General features: G+C 38.5%; 2 protein-coding genes across 2 annotated transcripts; one reads left to right on the top strand and one right to left on the bottom strand.

The window, feature by feature from the left end:
* Positions 1-1,653: 1,653 nt before the first annotated feature.
* On the top strand, positions 1,654-14,342 carry LOC134821633 (histone H1, gonadal-like). Its single transcript, XM_063832335.1, has 3 exons — positions 1,654-1,773; positions 1,943-2,334; positions 14,184-14,342. The coding sequence occupies exons 1-3, from the start codon at positions 1,710-1,712 to the stop codon at positions 14,340-14,342; spliced, it is 615 nt and encodes a 204-aa protein (XP_063688405.1). The 5' UTR covers positions 1,654-1,709.
* An 878-nt stretch (positions 14,343-15,220) lies between these two features.
* LOC134821632 (tol-Pal system protein TolA-like) lies at positions 15,221-17,160 on the bottom strand. The gene is made up of 5 exons (XM_063832334.1): positions 16,992-17,160; positions 16,729-16,802; positions 15,934-15,997; positions 15,626-15,816; positions 15,221-15,592 (listed from the first exon to the last, which is right to left on the bottom strand). Exons 1-5 carry the CDS (start codon positions 17,158-17,160, stop codon positions 15,221-15,223), a joined length of 870 nt encoding a protein of 289 aa, XP_063688404.1.
* Between the last annotated feature and the right edge of the window lie 3,592 nt (positions 17,161-20,752).

The raw sequence follows: 20,752 nt of genomic DNA, 5'->3' as shown, positions 1-20,752 counted from the left end.
CAGATCATATGACACTCAGAATGAGGATAATTGGTAAACCCTACGGAGGATCTTAACAACAGTAAACTCAACCTTACCTGGGGACCCCAGGCTATTATGTCATAATAAAGATTCGGCGGAATGACAGGCTGAGCGCCGCCCAGTAAACTCAACCATATCTTTAAATTTGTGGAACAGTCGACAAGACTGGATAGGGAAAACTCTTTTGGGTAACCTCCTTGGATTCTTCACCAGAAACTTTCGCTAAATCATACACTAGGAACTCAACCTAGGCCCATCTCCGCATGGAGATATATATCTCCCAGGCTTTGACCTTGCTCGGAAGTCCCTTGTCTGCCCGCAGAAGTACTACAATGGAAGTGAGTTTGGCACGCCACTCCCTTTTTTTCACTATTGTGAGCACTTTCAGCTAGGAACTCCAAAGTTTCTAGATATAGGTATTTGGTTTGATAATTGAAGTGACGAAATCACTGATTAAGTGCAGAGATCACGTATCTGCAAGATCTTAAAAGGGTCATAACTCGGTTAAATTGCAGCTTGCAGCAAACCAAAACTTTGTGTGCAATTCTGACAGGAATTACGTGGGTTATTAAAGGGTTGCGTGTGGGCACTGGACAGGTACTTATGGGCTACCCTGTATATACAAAAGCAATACCTTATTGGACCTTATTTGAACGGACATTTATTGAACGCAGGAGGTCCTAGCGTTCATTTTAATGTCCGTTGAAATAAAGTCCGTCCGTTTAAGGTCCGTCCAAGTTAAACTCCGTTGAGATTTTTTTTCAAAATTATTTCACTGCGAACTCTCAACTCATGTTTAGGATATGACAACTTTTTAATTTCACTCAATTCATGTAATTTCTATCATCGGATTAGGACTGTATATCATTGGATCAATAAAAAACGAGCTATTATACAATTTAAATATTCTAAGTATCACATTATGGCATGATCACTTTCTTGATCTTTGGCTTCCTCGTTCACTTCTTCGGAGTTATTATTTACCTCCACATCTTGTAAAAGTTTAAACTGAAATGCAGGACCAAGGTTGTCAGATAAATATTGTTTTCGAAAAGTAGGTATTACTGATAGTGATATGATGCTTTAACTTTAAGCATGGGATATTTAATGCACGATAACCCATTTGAGGAAGATGACCTGTGATATGATCATCAAATCTGGTCGTAACATATTTCGTATCTGTTGTTTTTACACTACTTTCATAATCATATACATTAGACACTGATCTACAGATATTTTGACTTTTTTATTGCTTAACGACTGCCTTCCTTGCTCATTGTATGAAAAATTAATTTACAAATTATCTGCTAAAATTTTAAAAACGCCAATAAAGATTAATGAATTCGGATTTTTAATGATTTTTAATGCCTTCGAGCGTTCATTTTTATGTCCGTTCATAATTATGTACGTTCATTTAAAGTCCGGTCAAATAAGATCCGATAAGGTATACAAATAACAATGTTAAATCTTTAAATGTTTATGTATTCATTATACACTATACACTATACACTATACACTATACATATAATCTTTGCTAAATCTATCGATTCCCGGAAGGAAAAAGTCTCTCTGCATCAATCTATTTTATTTCAACCACCTATAAATAATCGACCATTGCAGTGAAACATCATTATTTACAAATATTAGTTGAGATTGATAACGCTTAACCGCCGGTTCAAACTTACAAGATGAAGGTATTCCTGCTTTTCCTAGTCACCGCCGCTGTTCTGTACTCCGCTACTGCAACTGAAGGTAAGAAAATATGAACGTAGATGTTTTATTCAATTGGAAATTATTTCTTTGATAAAATATTGATCAATTCAGAACTACGGTTCATTCCGGAAATATAAATTTTGTATCATTAATGTAGCATATATATATATAGCATATAATACATAATTTTAAACGTGTCTTATTTCAGAAGTTGACGACTTCCACCACCATCACCATCACCGTCGCCCTCGCCATCACCATCACCATCACCCACACCCACACCATCGCCATCACCATCACCAACACCACCGTCTCAACCGTGCACGTGCTGCTGCTGCTAGGAGAGTAGCTGCTGCTAGGAAACGTGCTGCTGCTGCTAAGAGACGTGCTGCTGCTGCTAGGAAACGTGCTGCTGCTGCTGCTAGGAAACGTGCTGCTGCCGCTAAGAGACGTGCTGCTCTTGCTAGGAAACGTGCTGCTGCTGCTGCTAGGAAACGTGCTGCTGCCGCTAAGAGACGTGCTGCTCTTGCTAGGAAACGTGCTGCTGCTAGGAAACGTGCTGCTGCCGCTAAGAGACGTGCTGCTGCACGCGCTGCCGCTGTTAGGAGGGCTAGAAGACACCACGGACACCGTCACCACCATCACGGACACCGTCACCACCATCACCCACACCACCACCATCACCACCATCACGGACACCACGGACGCCGAGGACAGTAAGAACAGTAAGAACATAACGAAACTACAAAGGACAATACAACGATTGAGAATAACAACACTCTACCGTTGTACTTTACTCGATATGATGGAACACTTACATTTTCATTTGTCAACTTTTTGTGGCATATCTGTATGTTTATATTCATTTGAGATTGTGAAGTAAGCTGTTCAAACATTATGCATTGAATTTTGTGTGTCTTACTTGTCATTTTCGCCCTTGAATTTATATCCATAATTCAAATAATATCATATGATCATCGATCACACTGCGTTATTCCCTTCGAACTCCTTCGACTATAACTACTGACAGACTAATCTGGTGGATTCGTGTAGTGTTATTGAGTCTCGTGATTTGATAGTTCTTTTATTCAAATTTCTGAATTTTTTCTGAATAGACTCAGCGAAGACAAATTCTAATGGAAATAAATAGCTGAATAACGTATCGACATTTCTACGTCATACTCATATTCTCAATAAATGTAATAAATGTGTAGTGTTGTAATTAGTTTAAACTAATTACAAGTACAACACTACAAATCTATTAAATTTATTGAGATTAAGAATTTGTCTTCACTGAGTCTATTCAGAAACAATCAGAAATTTGAATAAAAGTACTGATAGACTTACTTTATCGGACCTTATTTGGACGGACATTAAATGAACGAAAATAATTATGAACGGACGTCGGACATTAATATGAACACTAGAAGGCATTCAAAACCATCAAAAATCCGACGTTTTTTTATTTCAGCAAATAATTTTTAAATCCATTTTTTATACAGTATAAGTAAGAAAAGCAGTCGTTAAGCGGTAAAAATGTTAAAATATGTGTACATGATCAGTGTCTAATATCACGTATCATCTTTGTCAAATGGGTTTTCGTGCATGAAATAGTCCATGCTTAAAGCATCAGTGATTTCTAGCTTTATGGAAACCTTTTTTTTTATCAAACTACCCCGGTCCGGCGGTCCTGCATTTCAGTGTTAACTTTACAAGCCATTCGGCGGCAATTCAGTAGTGCGGCGCGGCATAACACGGTTAACGCACGGTTAAGGCACGGTTAAGGCACAGTTAAGGCACGGTTAAGGCACGGTTAAGGCCCGGTTAAGGCACAAGGGTTACATAAGGCACGGTTCTTAAGGCACGGTTAACGCATGGTTAAGGCACGGTTAACGCACGGTTAAGGCACGGTTAAGGCACGGTTAAGGCACAAACTGCCCAAAAGCAACCATTAATATGTAATAGCTAATATCTATATATAATAATAGCTATCATATATTATAGTAGTTATAAGTATATAATATATATGTACATATATGTATATATATTATATGTATATAATTAATAATACTAATAGCTATATTAATACTGTGAATATAATGGCAACGGCCTCATGCTTGCCAGCATTGTGATTAAGAACTTAAGTTTGTGTACATCGGCTCTTATTTTAAAAGTCTATCAGGGATCGTAAACTGTTCTGTTTTGACAGTGGATAAATAATAGCTCTAAATACAACAATTACAAAATGCAGTAAAATAAGAAAATTAATCCACACGTCACACATGTTGTTCAAAACAGTGAAGAGACCATCTTGGTCACTTGTATAAATTATTAAAAGTGACTAAGATGGCCAATTTCTACGAAGGTACCTGGTTTTGAATAGTACCTCAGAGACATCTACAGAAAGTGTTTATTGAACATCCTGCACTCTTTGAACATCCTCGATTTGCTTGAATCTCAACAATGGCGAGCTAGAGGTCAGATTCAATAACACGGTTAACGCACGGTTATAAGGCACGGTTAAGGCACAGTTAAGGCACGGTTAAGGCACGGTTAAGGCACGGTTAAGGCACAAGGGTTACATAAGGCACGGTTCTTAAGGCACGGTTAACGCACGGTTAAGGCACGGTTAAGGCACGGTTAAGGCACAAACTGCCCAAAAGCAACCATTAATATGTAATAGCTAATATCTATATATAATAATAGCTATCATATATTATAGTAGTTATAAGTATATAATATATATGTACATATATGTATATATATTATATGTATATAATTAATAATACTAATAGCTATATTAATACTGTGAATATAATGGCAACGGCCTCATGCTTGCCAGCATTGTGATTAAGAACTTAAGTTTGTGTACATCGGCTCTTATTTTAAAAGTCTATCAGGGATCGTAAACTGTTCTGTTTTGACAGTGGATAAATAATAGCTCTAAATACAACACTTACAAAATGCAGTAAAATAAGAAAATTAATCCACACGTCACACATGTTGTTCAAAACAGTGAAGAGACCATCTTGGTCACTTGTATAAATTATTAAAAGTGACCAAGATGGCCAATTTCTACGAAGGTACCTGGTTTTGAATAGTACCTCAGAGACATCTACAGAAAGTGTTTATTGAACATCCTGCACTCTTTGAACATCCTCGATTTGCTTGAATCTCAACAATGGCGAGCTAGAGGTCAGATTCAATAACACGGTTAACGCACGGTTATAAGGCACGGTTAAGGCACAGTTAAGGCACGGTTAAGGCACGGTTAAGGCACGGTTAAGGCACAAGGGTTACATAAGGCACGGTTCTTAAGGCACGGTTAACGCATGTTACGCACGGTTAACGGCACGGTTAAGGCACGGTTAAGGCACAAACTGCCCAAAAGCAACCATTAATATGTAATAGCTAATATCTATATATAATAATAGCTATCATATATTATAGTAGTTATAAGTATATAATATATATGTACATATATGTATATATATTATATGTATATAATTAATAATACTAATAGCTATATTAATACTGTGAATATAATGGCAACGGCCTCATGCTTGCCAGCATTGTGATTAAGAACTTAAGTTTGTGTACATCGGCTCTTATTTTAAAAGTCTATCAGGGATCGTAAACTGTTCTGTTTTGACAGTGGATAAATAATAGCTCTAAATACAACAATTACAAAATGCAGTAAAATAAGAAAATTAATCCACACGTCACACATGTTGTTCAAAACAGTGAAGAGACCATCTTGGTCACTTGTATAAATTATTAAAAGTGACTAAGATGGCCAATTTCTACGAAGGTACCTGGTTTTGAATAGTACCTCAGAGACATCTACAGAAAGTGTTTATTGAACATCCTGCACTCTTTGAACATCCTCGATTTGCTTGAATCTCAACAATGGCGAGCTAGAGGTCAGATTCAATAACACGGTTAACGCACGGTTATAAGGCACGGTTAAGGCACAGTTAAGGCACGGTTAAGGCACGGTTAAGGCACGGTTAAGGCACAAGGGTTACATAAGGCACGGTTCTTAAGGCACGGTTAACGCACGGTTAACGCACGGTTAAGGCACGGTTAAGGCACAAACTGCCCAAAAGCAACCATTAATATGTAATAGCTAATCTCTACTATAATTCAGAGAATTATTTCTGTCTGTATGTCTGTACGACCGCCCACGTGCAAATTAGATGAAAAATAGGAATTTAATTAACAACCAAAAGGTTCCATAGCAACGGTGTTTTAATGCACACATTCACGTGCAAAGGTTGTTTTAACGTCATTTTGATCGGTTTTGTGGTAATTACGTTGTGTTTAAAGTGTTTTATATTTAAATCGGCTGTATCTTCGGTTGATATGGATATTTTTTGATGCGATTAAAACTTTCTTTCAAAGAATACTACTAGCTTCGTCCCTGTTACCACGGGCTTTCTAGTATCTATATATAATAATAGCTATCATATATTATAGTAGTTATAAGTATATAATATATATGTACATATATGTATATATATTATATGTATATAATTAATAATACTAAATCTAATAGCTATATTAATACTGTGAATATAATGGCAACGGCCTCATGCTTGCCAGCATTGTGATTAAGAACTTAAGTTTGTGTACATCGGCTCTTATTTTAAAAGTCTATCAGGGATCGTAAACTGTTCTGTTTTGACAGTGGATAAATAATAGCTCTAAATATAACACTTACAAAATGCAGTAAAATAAGAAAATTAATCCACACGTCACACATTGTACAAAACAGTGAAGAGACCATCTTGGTCACTTGTATAAATTATTAAAAGTGACTAAGATGGCCAATTTCTACGAAGGTACCTGGTTTTGAATAGTACCTCAGAGACATCTACAGAAAGTGTTTATTGAACATCCTGCACTCTTTGAACATCCTCGATTTGCTTGAATCTCAACAATGGCGAGCTAGAGGTCAGATTCAAGGGTGTTAATCCGACAATTCAGAGCTAGTTCAGCTTGAGCTATAATTAGTGAGTTATGTCCAGTTTAAGGATAAGACTGGATCTGGACGAGTCATTTTAGGGCTTACGAAATAATTTCCACCGGTATTTTGACGAGCTGAACATCTTGCACCCTTTGAACATCCTTAATTTGCTTGAATCTCAAAAATAAAATGTAAATGTCTCTGAGGTACTATTCAAACCAGGTACCTTCGTAGAAATTTGCGATCTTGGTTACTTTTATACAAGCTTGCTTCACTGTCTTGTACAATGTGTGACGTATGGATTATTATTATTATAAAACAGGATCTTACCGACAAAAATGATTCTTAAAAATACCTTAATGCGGTAAACTGTACCCTTGAAAAAGATTTTCCCAACATCTGTTGCATGCAGCTATATCTCTAATTTCGTTCAATTCATGCAAGTTGTCCATTTGCAAATTTCTACTACTTAAATCACCTCTTAAAACCGATAACAAGTTCATTCTAGGTCTCCCCAATCTACCAATGAATAAATTATCTGATTCAATAGCAAAAGAGAGAGCCGTTTGGGCTGGGGTGTTCTCCATACTCCTGAGAATGTGTCCAAACATCTTCCACCGCTGGTGTTCAATACGCTTGGATAACTTTTCAACTTTGCACCTTTCATACAATGCTTTGTTGCTTATCATACCTTTAGGCCATTTGATGTTTAAAATGGACCTGAGGTGTCTACGATGGAGTGTGTCCATTTTCTCCATGGTTGCTTTCTTAGGACTCCAACTATTTGAGTTGTAAATCAATTAGTTAATTTTCTTATTTTACTGCATTTGTAAGTGTTGTATTTAAAGCTATTATTTATCCAATGTCAAAACAGGACATCTCACTATACTCCAGTTTACGATCCCTGATAGAATTTTAAAATAAGAGCCGATGTACACAAGCTTAAGTATATTAAATATATTAAATAATAGAAATAAGTTGTAGAATTACTGGGTAGTACATTGTCTGAAGACTTTTACTCGGACTGTTTCCTGTTTATGACATTTCTAAACTATATTAGTGAAGCTTCACTTGCATACTGAGTTCACACTGAAATTGTTCAATTCAGGAAGATAGATCATGAATTACTATTAAAGTGCTATAGTGTAACAGTAAATAATTGCACTAGATTGCTAAAAATCAAGGGTGGCTTGCAATAGGATGCAGTTGGGCTGGGAATTTTTGTAAAGTTCCACAGGGTATAATACATGATGTTCAATGAAACAAATTTAGTATAATTTTCTGCCCATGAACAGCAAAACCGGCCGGTAGATTTATATTGAACATGAACGTGATCAGTATAACGACACTCAATAGTGTATAACTTTCAACAATTGTATTGTAAATTTACAGGTGTTCGTGAACCGTTTCAGAGTTTAAAACAACAATTCATGAGACCTAAAACCAACGTAAGAACAAATTAAACACGTTAAGGGATCTCAGATACAAAACAAACAAAAAAGCTTAAAGTCATCAAAGACCCGACAGAATATTTGCCAAAAACCTGGTTTCCATACATCTTAGCTGTTATTTGGTTTTGACTTTTGAAGTTTTTATTAACTGGGGACCTCAGGCTTATAACGTGTTTGGCGGATTGACACTCAAACTGGCTAGAGCTATTCGGTAAGGTTTTGAGGCTCTACGGCGTGAGACTCTACAGCTTTGTGTGCATACGTTGGCCTTTATAGTTAGCCCAGTCAATGAGTCTCTGAGTGCCCGATTGATATAATTATTTTTGGTATGACTTACTATCACCACACATTCGAGAAATATATGTCAAATCGAAAAATTTTCATGTTAATTTGTTTCAAATGAAGGTTAATTTTCGCATACATTTGATATTTCTCCGGATATTTCTCCGGTTTGCAGTTCCATAACCTTATCCGGAGACCATCTACTGGGGGGTGCACGATAAAAATAAACTTGCTCGGATTTTAATATTTTTTGTGCCATTGTTTTCTAGAGACTGTGAGAATTTTCACATTACCAAATTTGTTATATCTTTTCGGAAAGACAACTAATTCGCCCGCGCACGTTGGTCTCCGGGAATTAATCTCCGAGAAATGATCTACGGGAAATGGACCTCCGTCTAATAATTTGGCATAATATCCGGCTATGGAACTGGGGCGTAAGATGTATGGAAACCAGGTTTTTGGCAAATATTCTGTCGGGTCTTTGATGACTTTAAGCTTTTTTGTTTGTTTTGTATCTGAGATCCCTTAACGTGTTTAATTTGTTCTTACGTTGGTTTTAGGTCTCATGAATTGTTGTTTTAAACTCTGAAACGGTTCACGAACACCTGTAAATTTACAATACAATTGTTGAAAGTTATACACTATTGAGTGTCGTTATACTGATCACGTTCATGTTCAATATAAATCTACCGGCCGGTTTTGCTGTTCATGGGCAGAAAATTATACTAAATTTGTTTCATTGAACATCATGTATTATACCCTGTGGAACTTTACAAAAATTCCCAGCCCAACTGCATCCTATTGCAAGCCACCCTTGATTTTTAGCAATCTAGTGCAATAATTTACTGACACTGTTGCACTATAGCACTTTAATAGTAATTCATGATCTATCTTCCTGAATTGAACAATTTCAGTGTGAACTCAGTATGCAAGTGAAGCTTCACTAATATAGTTTAGAAATGTCATAAACAGGAAACAGTCCGAGTAAAAGTCTTCAGACAATGTACTACACAGTAATTCTACAACTTATTTCTATTATTTAATATATTTAATATACTTAAGCTTGTGTACATCGGCTCTTATTTTAAAATTCTATCAGGGATCGTAAACTGGAGTATAGTGAGATGTCCTGTTTTGACATAGGATAAATAATAGCTTTAAATACAATTACAACACTTACAAATGCAGTAAAATAAGAAAATTAATCCATACGTCACACATTGTACAAGACAGTGAAGCAAGCTTGTATAAAAGTAACCAAGATGGCCAACGTATGCACACAAAGCTGTAGAGTCTCACGCCGTAGAGCCTCAAAACCTTACCGAATAGCTCTAGCCAGTTTGAGTGTCAATCCGCCAAACACGTTATAAGCCTGAGGTCCCCAGTTAATAAAAACTTCAAAAGTCAAAACCAAATAACAGCTAAGATGTATGGAAACCAGGTTTTTGGCAAATATTCTGTCGGGTCTTTGATGACTTTAAGCTTTTTTGTTTGTTTTGTATCTGATATCCCTTAACGCGTTTAATTTGTTCTTACGTTGTTCTAGGTCTCATGAATTGTTGTTTTAAACTCTGAAACGGTTCACGAACACCTGTAAATTTACAATACAATTGTTGAAAGTTATACACTATTGAGTGTCGTTATACCGATCACGTTCATGTTCAATATAAATCTACCGGCCGGTTTTGCTGTTCATGGGCAGGAAATTATAATAATCATTGAACATTATATATTATACCCTTTGGAATTTTGAATTAGGCCTTTAAAAAAATTTGGCGGCCAAATTCTGAATTTTGCATTGCAAACCTTGGAATTTGGCCGCTAAATTATATAATTACTAGAAACCCGCCGCTAGTCGAAAGCTTTGTTCGAGGAAATTTTAAGCATCAGTTATGTTTTAATTTCTCTTCATCATATAGCCCCAAAACAATACTTTTTACCGCATCAAAAAATTTCAATCACAACCAAAGTTATAAATATATATAGGTATTTATCGGTCATCGCTAGTCAATGGTCAAACAATCCAACAAATATGCTTTAGTTCCCGAACCCTGCTTCACTGAAAATATATGAATTACACATTTGAATCATTTCGGTAAATGTCAGGTCCCTCATCGTCTCATTTGATAGATCTGTTCAAATTGAAGTTTTTACGTATGAAAGAATTGTGATAAATAAAAAGGGAAATTTGTGCTGAATGAAATTGGTAAAATGACATAATCTATCAAATGACTTTAGATCCTAAATCAAATAGGTTAATAAATGGATATTTACGTAGGTTGACAAAACGTTAATTCAAAATTATTATCATTATATGAAATTATTATATGAAAATTGATTGCTATGAAAATAAGTAATAGCTAGTTATGAAGACAATCCTTGAACACGGGATTCTTTGCAATATTGCCCCGACTTGACAGCACCAAGATATCCTTAGGATCGTGTGTTCTTGACAAAGCTTTGTTCGAGGAAATTTTAAAAATCAGTTATGCTTTAATTTCTCTTCATCATATAGCTCTGTTATACTGTAGACATAATGGAATTTATCTAACAATGGCGACAGCGTTGTTAGTATTCGGATTCCCAAAACGATACTTTTTACCGCATCAAAAAATACCAATCACAACCAAAGTTATGAATATAAGTCAAAGCGTGAGCGTAAATGTGAGCTAGTTTTGAAATTATGACGTAGTTAGTTAGAGGCGGTCCGTGTAGGCCTTACACTGTGCTTTCAGCAATACTCATAAGTATTTCCGTGGCTGTGGTTGCAATGCGCCTAGTCTACTGGAATGATTCTTCGGAATTTCGCTGGATTGTACAACTTTCGTCTTGGTAGATTCCAAACATAAGGAAATTTTCCTTCTGGTTGGTAATATACTCAATGATGGGAGTATAGTGTATTGGCTATGCCCCGCTTACTAGTTTAGCTCTTTCTAGTCCCCTGCTACACGGCATGTAAACAGGGATTGGCTAGTTAGAGGCGGTCCGTGTAGGCCTTACACTGTGCTTTCAGCAATACTCATACAGCATAACAACGCGCGTAGTTAAGATGTTTTTGCTCGCGCACGTGCATTTTAACGTTGCTACGCAACAGCGCAGTAAACCTTTGCTAAAATAACGACATTATTCTAACGGTTATTTTACCTCACTTCCGACGTTAATTATAAAAAATCTAAAGCCTAAATCAAAATTCTAAGAATGCTATAGCCTATTCCTATCCTTTTTCTACAACCCTGCTAACAGTGGCGAGGTTTCAACTCCATTTGCGAGCTGGGTTTGATTTCACCAGAGGGTCATTTTGAGGTCGATTTTCGGTGTTTTTTCTTCTATGTCCCCGTTGCCGGGGAAATTTCGTGAGAAGACGAATCTTTTCGTACCAAAAAGGTGATTTTAGAAGACAAATTGTCTTAAATAATTTTCTAGCTCGAACACAAGGGTCCCTTGTATAAATTTTGTACAAATTGTACACATTTTTTTACAAATTTTGTGTCTCAACTATTATAAATTTGGTACTAAAAGATTCGTCTTACCAAGCTGATTACGATCCTGTAAAAATTATTTCAAAAAACTGATACTTTTTGAGTTATAGGCATTTTAAGCCTTAAATCTGCCGTGTTTGGCCCTTTTTACGATGAATTTTACTAAGTCGTTTGAGGCCACATTTCATACCTTAAAACTCAAAATTGAGAGAAATCCTGTTCCAAAAAGTTGGATATGATCATCAGCTACACTCACAAGAATTTTTGAAGCGATATCTTATGACCTGGGTGAATGGTAAAATATACAACTTTGATTTTTACAAAAATTTCAATTTTGCTTCTCTCGACCTTGTTTGGTCTGTAACTTTGTCATCTATATTTTAATTATAAAATCCTTTAAAGGGCTTCTTGTACGGATTGTAAATAATGTTCAGTTAAAAAATCAGTTAATAAACGTTTAAAATGACTGAAATATCGGTATTACAGTGACAGACTTCTCAAAATTTCCAAAACTTTCGAAAAAGAAAATATTTATTTTTTCGAAAGTGCGGGTCCTCAAAAATAATTTTTAATGTATCAAATCTTATTGTTTTGATGTATACTTTCTTAATATGAAGTTAACAGCAGGGCCAGGGCATAAAAGCTTTTGGTGTATGTCCCCTTAATAGGGCTGCCTTCACAATTTAATGGGGTCATCTAATCACGTGACCAGGCTTCTGAGAACTCTCATTTTCAGGGCAAATGTAATCTGAATGGCCAAACACAACTTAGTAAAATTTGGCTCGATCCAATTATTTTTTTGAAGGCCTAACTCAAAATTTTGTCCCAAAAATTAAAGTTGAAATGCGATTCTACGTTGATTCTGAAAATTTCATGTAAAAATATTGAAACCCTATTGAGTTCTATTGTTTTCAGCGAAGTCAGTTTTGCAAATATCGCGAACTGAGATATAAGCAATTTTGTTCATATTTTGCGATTATTTGAACACAGAATCCACAGTTATGTAGATACTGAGCTGATAATCATAGATAATAGGCTTACCTTTCATATAAAGTTGGTTTTATTCAAAAATATTGATATTTGACCAATTTATGGGCCAAAATCGATCAAATTTGGTGCGTATGCCCAAATATTGTCATATGGTTTTTGGCTCATAACTCAGTCACCTGAAATCTGGATTTTGGGCATGTTTAGGGTATTTGGCTAAATTGGGCCTAATTTGGACCAAATATGGGCGTGGCTGCCCGCGGGCACCGTTTGGCGGTTGGGGTCCGGGACCCCCTCAAAAGTTCGGTCATCGGTCCTAGTTTGTTGGTCAACTGCTATCTCCCCCCCCCCCCCCCCCCCCCCTTCAAGAATTATTTCATATGCTGTCTCGTCTCGTTTTACTTTTCCAAACCCAGCTGGCATTTAAAGCGTATCATTTTGACTCATATCACTTCTTACACCATCCTCCACCATTCACTCTGATTTCACCGGCAACCTTCCCCAGGGTTGCCACACCCCAGAGGTAGGCAGAGCATCTGAATGCTATCCTCTCGTGGGCTATCTTGGCCCAGCCTCTCTTTAAAAAAAAGAAAAAAGAAAGTGACTTTTTGTGTTGAAAGTATTAAGACCTTCCAAAATGCAACTGTGATCAATTATGTTATTTATTGTTACGATTTAAAAATGTGTGTGATCAAAGTTTACCATTACTTTTGCGGTGGTTTATAAACAAACTTGATAACGCTGTGTGATCATATGATATTATTTGGATTAAGGATATAAATTCAAGGGCGAAAATGACAAGTAAAACAGCGGAAGTTCTCAACACTCGAAAACAGTTCATCTCGGACATCCTGCAGAGATGCTTTTTCACAGCCTGCCCCATTACACGGGGAACCCTTAGATCTACAGTACCCTGGTGGACAGCATAGCTCACTAAAGCATAGTGGACTTCTTTAGTTCTGTGACGCAAAGCTAACCGGACCAGGAATAAACATCATTGCAATGCTTAGGGGATGCAAATAGGACATACAACGTTTAACGATTTACTCGAACTTTTGATTCATTTTTTAGCTCGACGATACATGGTATCATTTCAGGACAGATATTCCTTCTTCAGGTTCATTGAGGAAATTGTACCCGCTATTTGCGTTATACATGGCAAGTATCTGGACTAATGATAACTTAGGATCTCAGATTCCCAGGCTGCATTTAAAGCGCTTAACAGCACCAGTTTTAACTCCAGGTTTGTTCTGAACATCTCAGACCAACTCAACTCACTAGGTATTCTCATCGAGTAGAACTCCAGGACATGAAGGAGTATACGGTAAAGAAGTAGCGGACGAATTCGCAAGGGACGATCAATCCAACAACATCCCCATAGGACCAGAACCCTTCCTCCCAATTAGGCCACACTCAGTGACAAAGGAACATTCCACTTGAGATGTTCCTCCACAAATATAAATGCAGGAACTTTAATTTTTCTGGAACTCACATCAGATGGCTTACATGGTCGCTTTCAGGATAGGTCACAGCCCACTAGTTTATTTTCAGAACGTGGCAAACAACGTCAACTTCGAGACGCAAGATTGTGAACACTTTTCAGGAGAAGCAGAAACATCCCAGCACCTCCTCTGCAAGTGCATCCAGATCATGACGTTCAGAATGAGGATAATTGGTAAACTCTACCTTAAAAACAGTAAACTACAATCATATCTTCAAATTTGTGGAACAGTCGACAAGACTGGATAGGGAAAACCCTTTTGGGTAACCTCCTAGGATTCTTTGCCAGGAACTTTCGCTAAATCCCATACTAGGAACTCAACCTAGGCCCATCTCTGTATAGAGACATATCTCCCAGGCTTTGACCTTGCTCGGAAGTCCCTTGTCTGCCCGCAGAAGTACTACAACGGAAGTGGGTTTGCTCTGAGACAGGTAGTGACAGCTTCAAGACTCCAGGGGTCTGTTGCATTGATATTTATTATTTTATGATTTCGTATATACTTTGGGAGTCCTGGCGTGCAGCTAGCAGGAGTTGCATTCTGTGGGCACGGTGAGAAGGCCTCCATCTTTTAGTAAGAGGCCAGAAACCGTTGACCAGAACAGAGAGAGAGAGACAAGTAAAACACACAAAATTCAATGTATAATGTTTGAACAGCTTACTTCACAATCTTAAATTAATATAAACATACAGTATGCCACAAAAATTTGACAAATGAAAATGTAAGTGTTCCTTCATCTCGAATAAAGTACAACGGTAGAGTGTTGTTATCCTTAGTCGTTGTCTTGTCCTTTGTAGTTTCGTTATGTTCTTACTGTTCTTACTGTCCGTGGTGAGGGGGTGGGTGTGGGTGTGGGTGAGGGTGTTGACGGGCCCTCGAAGCAGCAGCAGCCTTAGCAGCAGCAGCTTTAGCAGCAGCAGCCTTAGCAGCAGCAGCCTTAGCAGCAGCAGCCTTAGCAGCAGCAGCCTTAGCAGCAGCAGCCTTAGCAGCAGCAGCCTTAGCAGCAGCAGCCTTAGCAGCAGCAGCCTTTTTAGCAGCAGCAGCCTTAGCAGCAGCTTCAATTTTCTTTTTAAGATCAGCAGCCTTCTTAGCGGCAGCAGCCTTCGCAGCAGCAGCAGCCTTCGCAGCAGCAGCCTTTTTAGCAGCAGCAGCAGCAGCAGCCTTCTTTGCAGCAGCAGCAGCAGCAGCCTTCTTTGCAGCAGCAGCAGCAGCAGCCTTTTTAGCAGCAGCAGCAGCAGCAGCCTTCTTTGCAGCAGCAGCAGCAGCAGCCTTTTTAGCAGCAGCAGCAGCAGCAGCCTTCTTTACAGCAGCAGCAGCAGCAGCCTTCTTAGCAGCAGCAGCACGTGCAGCAGCTGGGTTTGGCTGTGGGTGTGGGGGTGGGTGGTGTGGTTGGGGGTGGGGGTTGTATATATCTTCTGAAATAAGAAATTAGTTTAAAATAATGTATATGCTACATTAATGATACAAAATTTACATTGTACCAACGAAATTAATTCCGATTGAATAAAAAATGTACGTTCATATTTTCTTACCTTCAATTGCAGTAGCGGAGTACAGAACAGCGGCGGTGACTAGGAAAAGCAGGAATACCTTCATCTTGTAAGTTTGAACCGGTGGTTAAGCGTTATCAATATCAAATAATATTAGTAAATAATGATGTTTCACTGCGATAGTCCATTATTTATAAGTTTGTAGGTGCTTGGAATCAAGAAAATTGATGCCGAGGAAGACTTTTTCCCTTCCGGGAACCGCGATGAATTGAGCAAAGTCCAAAGAGCATGTACACTGTATAGTGTATACATAAACAATAAACATTTAACATTGCTATTTGTATAATGTATACTGCTATACTGCTATTTTACATACTCATGGTATTTGCAAGAATATACAGTCTCTCTCTCTCTCTCTCTCTCTCTCTCTCTCTCTCTCTCTCTCTCTCTCTCTCTCTCTCTCTCTCTCTCTCTCTCTCTCTCTCTCTCTCTCTCTCTCTCTCTCTCTCTCTCTCTCTCTCTCTCTCTCTCTCTCTCTCTCTCTCTCTCTCTCTCTCTCTCTCTCTCTCTCTCTCTCTCTCTCTCTCTCTCTCTCTCTCTCTCTCTCTCTCTCTCTCTCTCTCTCTCTCTCTCTCTCTCTCTCTCTCTCTCTCTCTCTCTCTCTCTCTCACTCTCTCAACGGTTTCTGGCCTCCTACTTTAAGAGGGAGGTCTTATTGCCGTGCTGATAGAATGCAACTACTGCTAGCTGCACGCCAGGACTCCCAAAGTATATACGAAATCATAAAATAATAAATATCAATGCAACAGACCCCTGGAGTCTTGAAGCTGTCGCTACCTGGCTCAGAGCAAACCCACTTCCGTTGTAGTACTTCTGCGGGCAGACAAGGGACTTCCGAGCAAGGTCAAAGCCTGGGAGATATGTCTCTATGCGTAGATGGGCCTAGGTTGAGTTCCTAATGTGGGATTTAGTGAAAGTTCCTGGTGAAAAATCCAAGGAGGTTACCCAAAAGAGTTTTACCTATCCAGTCTTGTCGACTGTTCCACAAATTTGAAGATATGGTTGATTTTACTGTTGTTAAGATCCTCCGTAGGGTTTACCAATTATCCTCATTCTGAGCGTCATGGTCTGGATGCACTTGCAGAGGAGGTGCTGAGATGTTTCTGCTTCTCCTGAAAAATGTTCACAATCTTGCGTCTCGAAGTTGACGTTGTTCGCCACGTTCTGAAAGTAAACTAGTGGGCTGTGACCTATCCTGACAGCGGCCATGTTAACTGTCTGATGTGAGTTCCAGAAAAATTATAGTTCCTGTATTTATATTTGTGGAGGAACATCTCAAGTGTGATTTTCTTTTGTCACTGAGTGTGGCATAATTGGGAGGAAGGGGTCTGGTCCTATGGAGATGTTGTTGTATTGATCGTCAAATAACAATATTTTAAGGACCAAATTTTTCGGCAAACTCTACGGTGTGAGGATCTACGGCGTGAGACTTTACGACGTGAGAGTACTAATTGTCCTATTTTCGATAAAAACATATCTTATTCTTATATTTCACTAGGATGCCTGTTGTCACAGAGACTGTTCTTTGAAAGTCAGTTTGTATCACATCAAGGAATATATATCCCAACTCAAGATACAGCCGGTGAAATGTAACACCCAGTGAACAGAACGCAAGCGGAATTAATCTTGGTTCAAAACAACCACTATACTGTACTGTACTATACTATAATATTGCTATTATATTGAAAAGAAGAGTAAGAAGACATTTTTTAAAAATACCAAGGATAAAGCTAACTGTAAAAAAAACAAAGACTGGAAAAGCCCCACGCTCTCAAAATACTCCAGTATTTCCGGGCACTGAGCTCATGAAACCACTAAAAACCTTGGGAACGAGTTTGTTGAAGATCCAAAATAATGTCTCTTGTCAAGAAGAGCAAATCAGGCTCCTTCAAGAAAAAGATCAAGGCCACGTGAAAATCGCGAAAACGAGCGTTTGTCTCTGTCAGGTAAGCAGGTACAGAGTTAAGTGAGCTCAGAAGCCAGATGCACACTCTGCTGCAAACAATAAAAGTCCACCAAAGAACTCTACTGCAGCTGACTTAGATGAAAGATGAAATAAATTAAATGAAAGAGCGTATTGCAGAAATCCCAGAACTTGTGCAAGCTGCTCTTAGGACCAAAAGGGTCCAGAGAACCATAATTGACAGTGAACACACGTATAGTAAAAGAGCCCACCATGGGAGTTGGATTCGAACATTCAGTATAGTGGAATTGGCCTTTGGGGTTGTGATAAACTCAGATAAAATTGACGTGTCAGATCACGTCGAGGTTGTAACAGACCAAAAGTTCATACTCTGCTCTCCACCTAAACCTATACTCGTTATTCCGAGCTAACATAGTCGGGCGGCTTCATTAAAATTCCCCATCAACTATGGCCCGAGAACATACCACCATGTCAATCAACTTCTATCTACTGAGACTTGGATGCCAGACCCAGAAAAATTTGATATCACTATCAAAATGAACTCAATGCCACGTGGAACAACGAATGGAACCAACCCTCAAATCGGCTGTGCTTCTGAAATTCCTGTAAATGAAACAGAAAGAACTGATCGAGCCATAGGCATAACAGAGAACAATGCTGGACAGGGTTGGACACAGGGACACTGATTGAAAAGCGCAGAAAAGAGAAAACACCGCAACTGATAACAAACGAAAATGTTTATTAGTGCATAATCACTTTTTCGAAGACTTTGCGAGTTCGAAGTTCACATCACCTTTCTACAAGTACATTGATCGACATAAAGTGAAGTCTATCAGCAGTATTCTCAGTCGAGATGGGCTGATCTCCAAGGCGCGAAATCTAAAATTAGACCTTATTTATATTCACGCTGGACTGGAAGATTTGAATAAAAACAAAATCACCCCAAAAGACCTCATTGCAAACTACAAAATCTTGTATGGCCCAAAATGGAATACAGTGACTTTGTCAACATCCTGGCACAAAGCAGTGTTTTTGCCTACAAGAAACCAAATAGGACTATTTTCTCCCCAACTATGAGTGCTTCAACAGCACAAGAAAAGCCTCTCGATCGGGTGGAATTTGTATCGGGGTACATCGCTCAATTTCAAAACAAATAAAGCTAGTCAAAACAAATTGCCCTGACCTGATGACCTCCAAGCTATTACTTTCTATCCAAATGATATGGAAAACAGGTTCACCATCATCAATGTCTACGACTCACCAGAGCAGTCGTCGTACAAATCAAAACGCAAGGCTAGAAATGGATCCCCTTACATGACAACTTTAGAGCACCTCCTTGATTTCAAAGCTCAAAACCCCGATCTTGGCAAGATCTTGCTAGTGGGTGACCTGAATGCTCGTACTGGAAATACCAACTTCGACTTTGAAGAAGATTACTCTAACACTGAACCAGATGAAATCCAAAAACTAGCGGGAGAGTAAGCAGGGATCAAGTACTTAACCCCAGGGGTAACATAATCCAATCAAGATAAACAAAATGCTTGATAACTTTGTTATTTCAAATCCGTTTCGCATCATTTGTTTTTTCAGATCAGATGCATCAATTAAGATCTACATTATTGTGAAAAATGGGGCGTCCAGCATGTTTGGAAAAAACAATATAAGTGATTTAGTATTGAATGGATGTGGTCTAAAATATTCGAATTTTCAAATTTTGGCGACAGAATCCTCGAATTCGTTTAAGTTAAAGTACGGTATGTCATCTGCAAAGCAACAAGTCTCAAATATAAATCACGGCCGTGGTTATAATTATATAAGAGCAAACGTATGTACACTGACTTTTGCCCCCCCCCCCCCCCCTTTTTTTAATTTAAATTTTTAGAGAGGCTGGGCCTGGTTGGCCCACGAGAGGATAGCATATGGATGCTTTGCCTACCTCCGGGGTATGGCAGTCCTGTGGGAGGATGCCGGTGGAATCAAGATGTGTAATCAAGGATGATGGTAAGTGTTGTGGGGTGTGTCATAGATGAACGCTTAAGTGTTGGTAGAGTGTGGAAGAGAGAGGCAAAATAAGACGGTGTTTGAGTAGTCGCTATGTTACACCGGTCTGGTCCAACTCCTCTGGCACCATTAAGCGTTAAGTGTGGTTTGCAAAGTTGACAATGGTGGAGATGTGTTGGTTGTCAAATATGTCATTGACAGAGAGGTAGCAGTCCCGGAAATATTGACCTCTTGTTTGGGCAATAGCCGGGCACTGTCCGAGAAAGTGTGAGACAGTATCCTATTCGTCGCCGCATTTAGGACAACCACTTGTGTCTGGTTTGCGAATGGTGTGTAGGTGTTTGTTGATGCCACAATGACCCGTGATGAGGTGCATTGCAGTTCTGTAATTTTGTTTGTTGTTACTGAGTGTAGTGTTGAGATTTTTGATGATGTTGATGTTTTTGTGTCCAAGTGTCAGTTTAGTGTGTCTGGGACCATCAGTAATCCATGATTCTTGATTAAGCTTTGGTGACTTTGTCGTCGATCAGGCGTTTGATGTAAGATTGTGGAATTGGGCACTTCAAAGTGGATTTACTGGTTGTGCCGTTTTTGGCCAGCTCATCTGCTTTTTCATTACCCCACAATCCGATGTGTGCTGCTATCCATCTAATCTCTAAGGTGTTAGTGGATCCGAGTGTATTGAGGGTGTCGTAACAGTCTCTAGTAGTTCTACTCCTCGTTGAGGGTGAGGATATAGCTTGAATAGAGGAGAGACTGTCTGACCATATGATGATGTGCGTGTTGGTATAAGTAGATAGATATTTACAAGCTTCGATGATGGCAGTGAGTTCTGTTTGATAAACGGTGCAATAATCGGGAAGCTTGAATGATCTT

This window comes from Bolinopsis microptera, chromosome 10 (genome assembly GCF_026151205.1).
Source record: "Bolinopsis microptera isolate Bmic1 chromosome 10, MBARI_Bmic_1.0, whole genome shotgun sequence".
NCBI lineage: Eukaryota > Metazoa > Ctenophora > Tentaculata > Lobata > Bolinopsidae > Bolinopsis > Bolinopsis microptera.
Note: the sequence above shows the minus strand (reverse complement) of the source record. Positions and strands in the feature narration are given on the sequence as shown.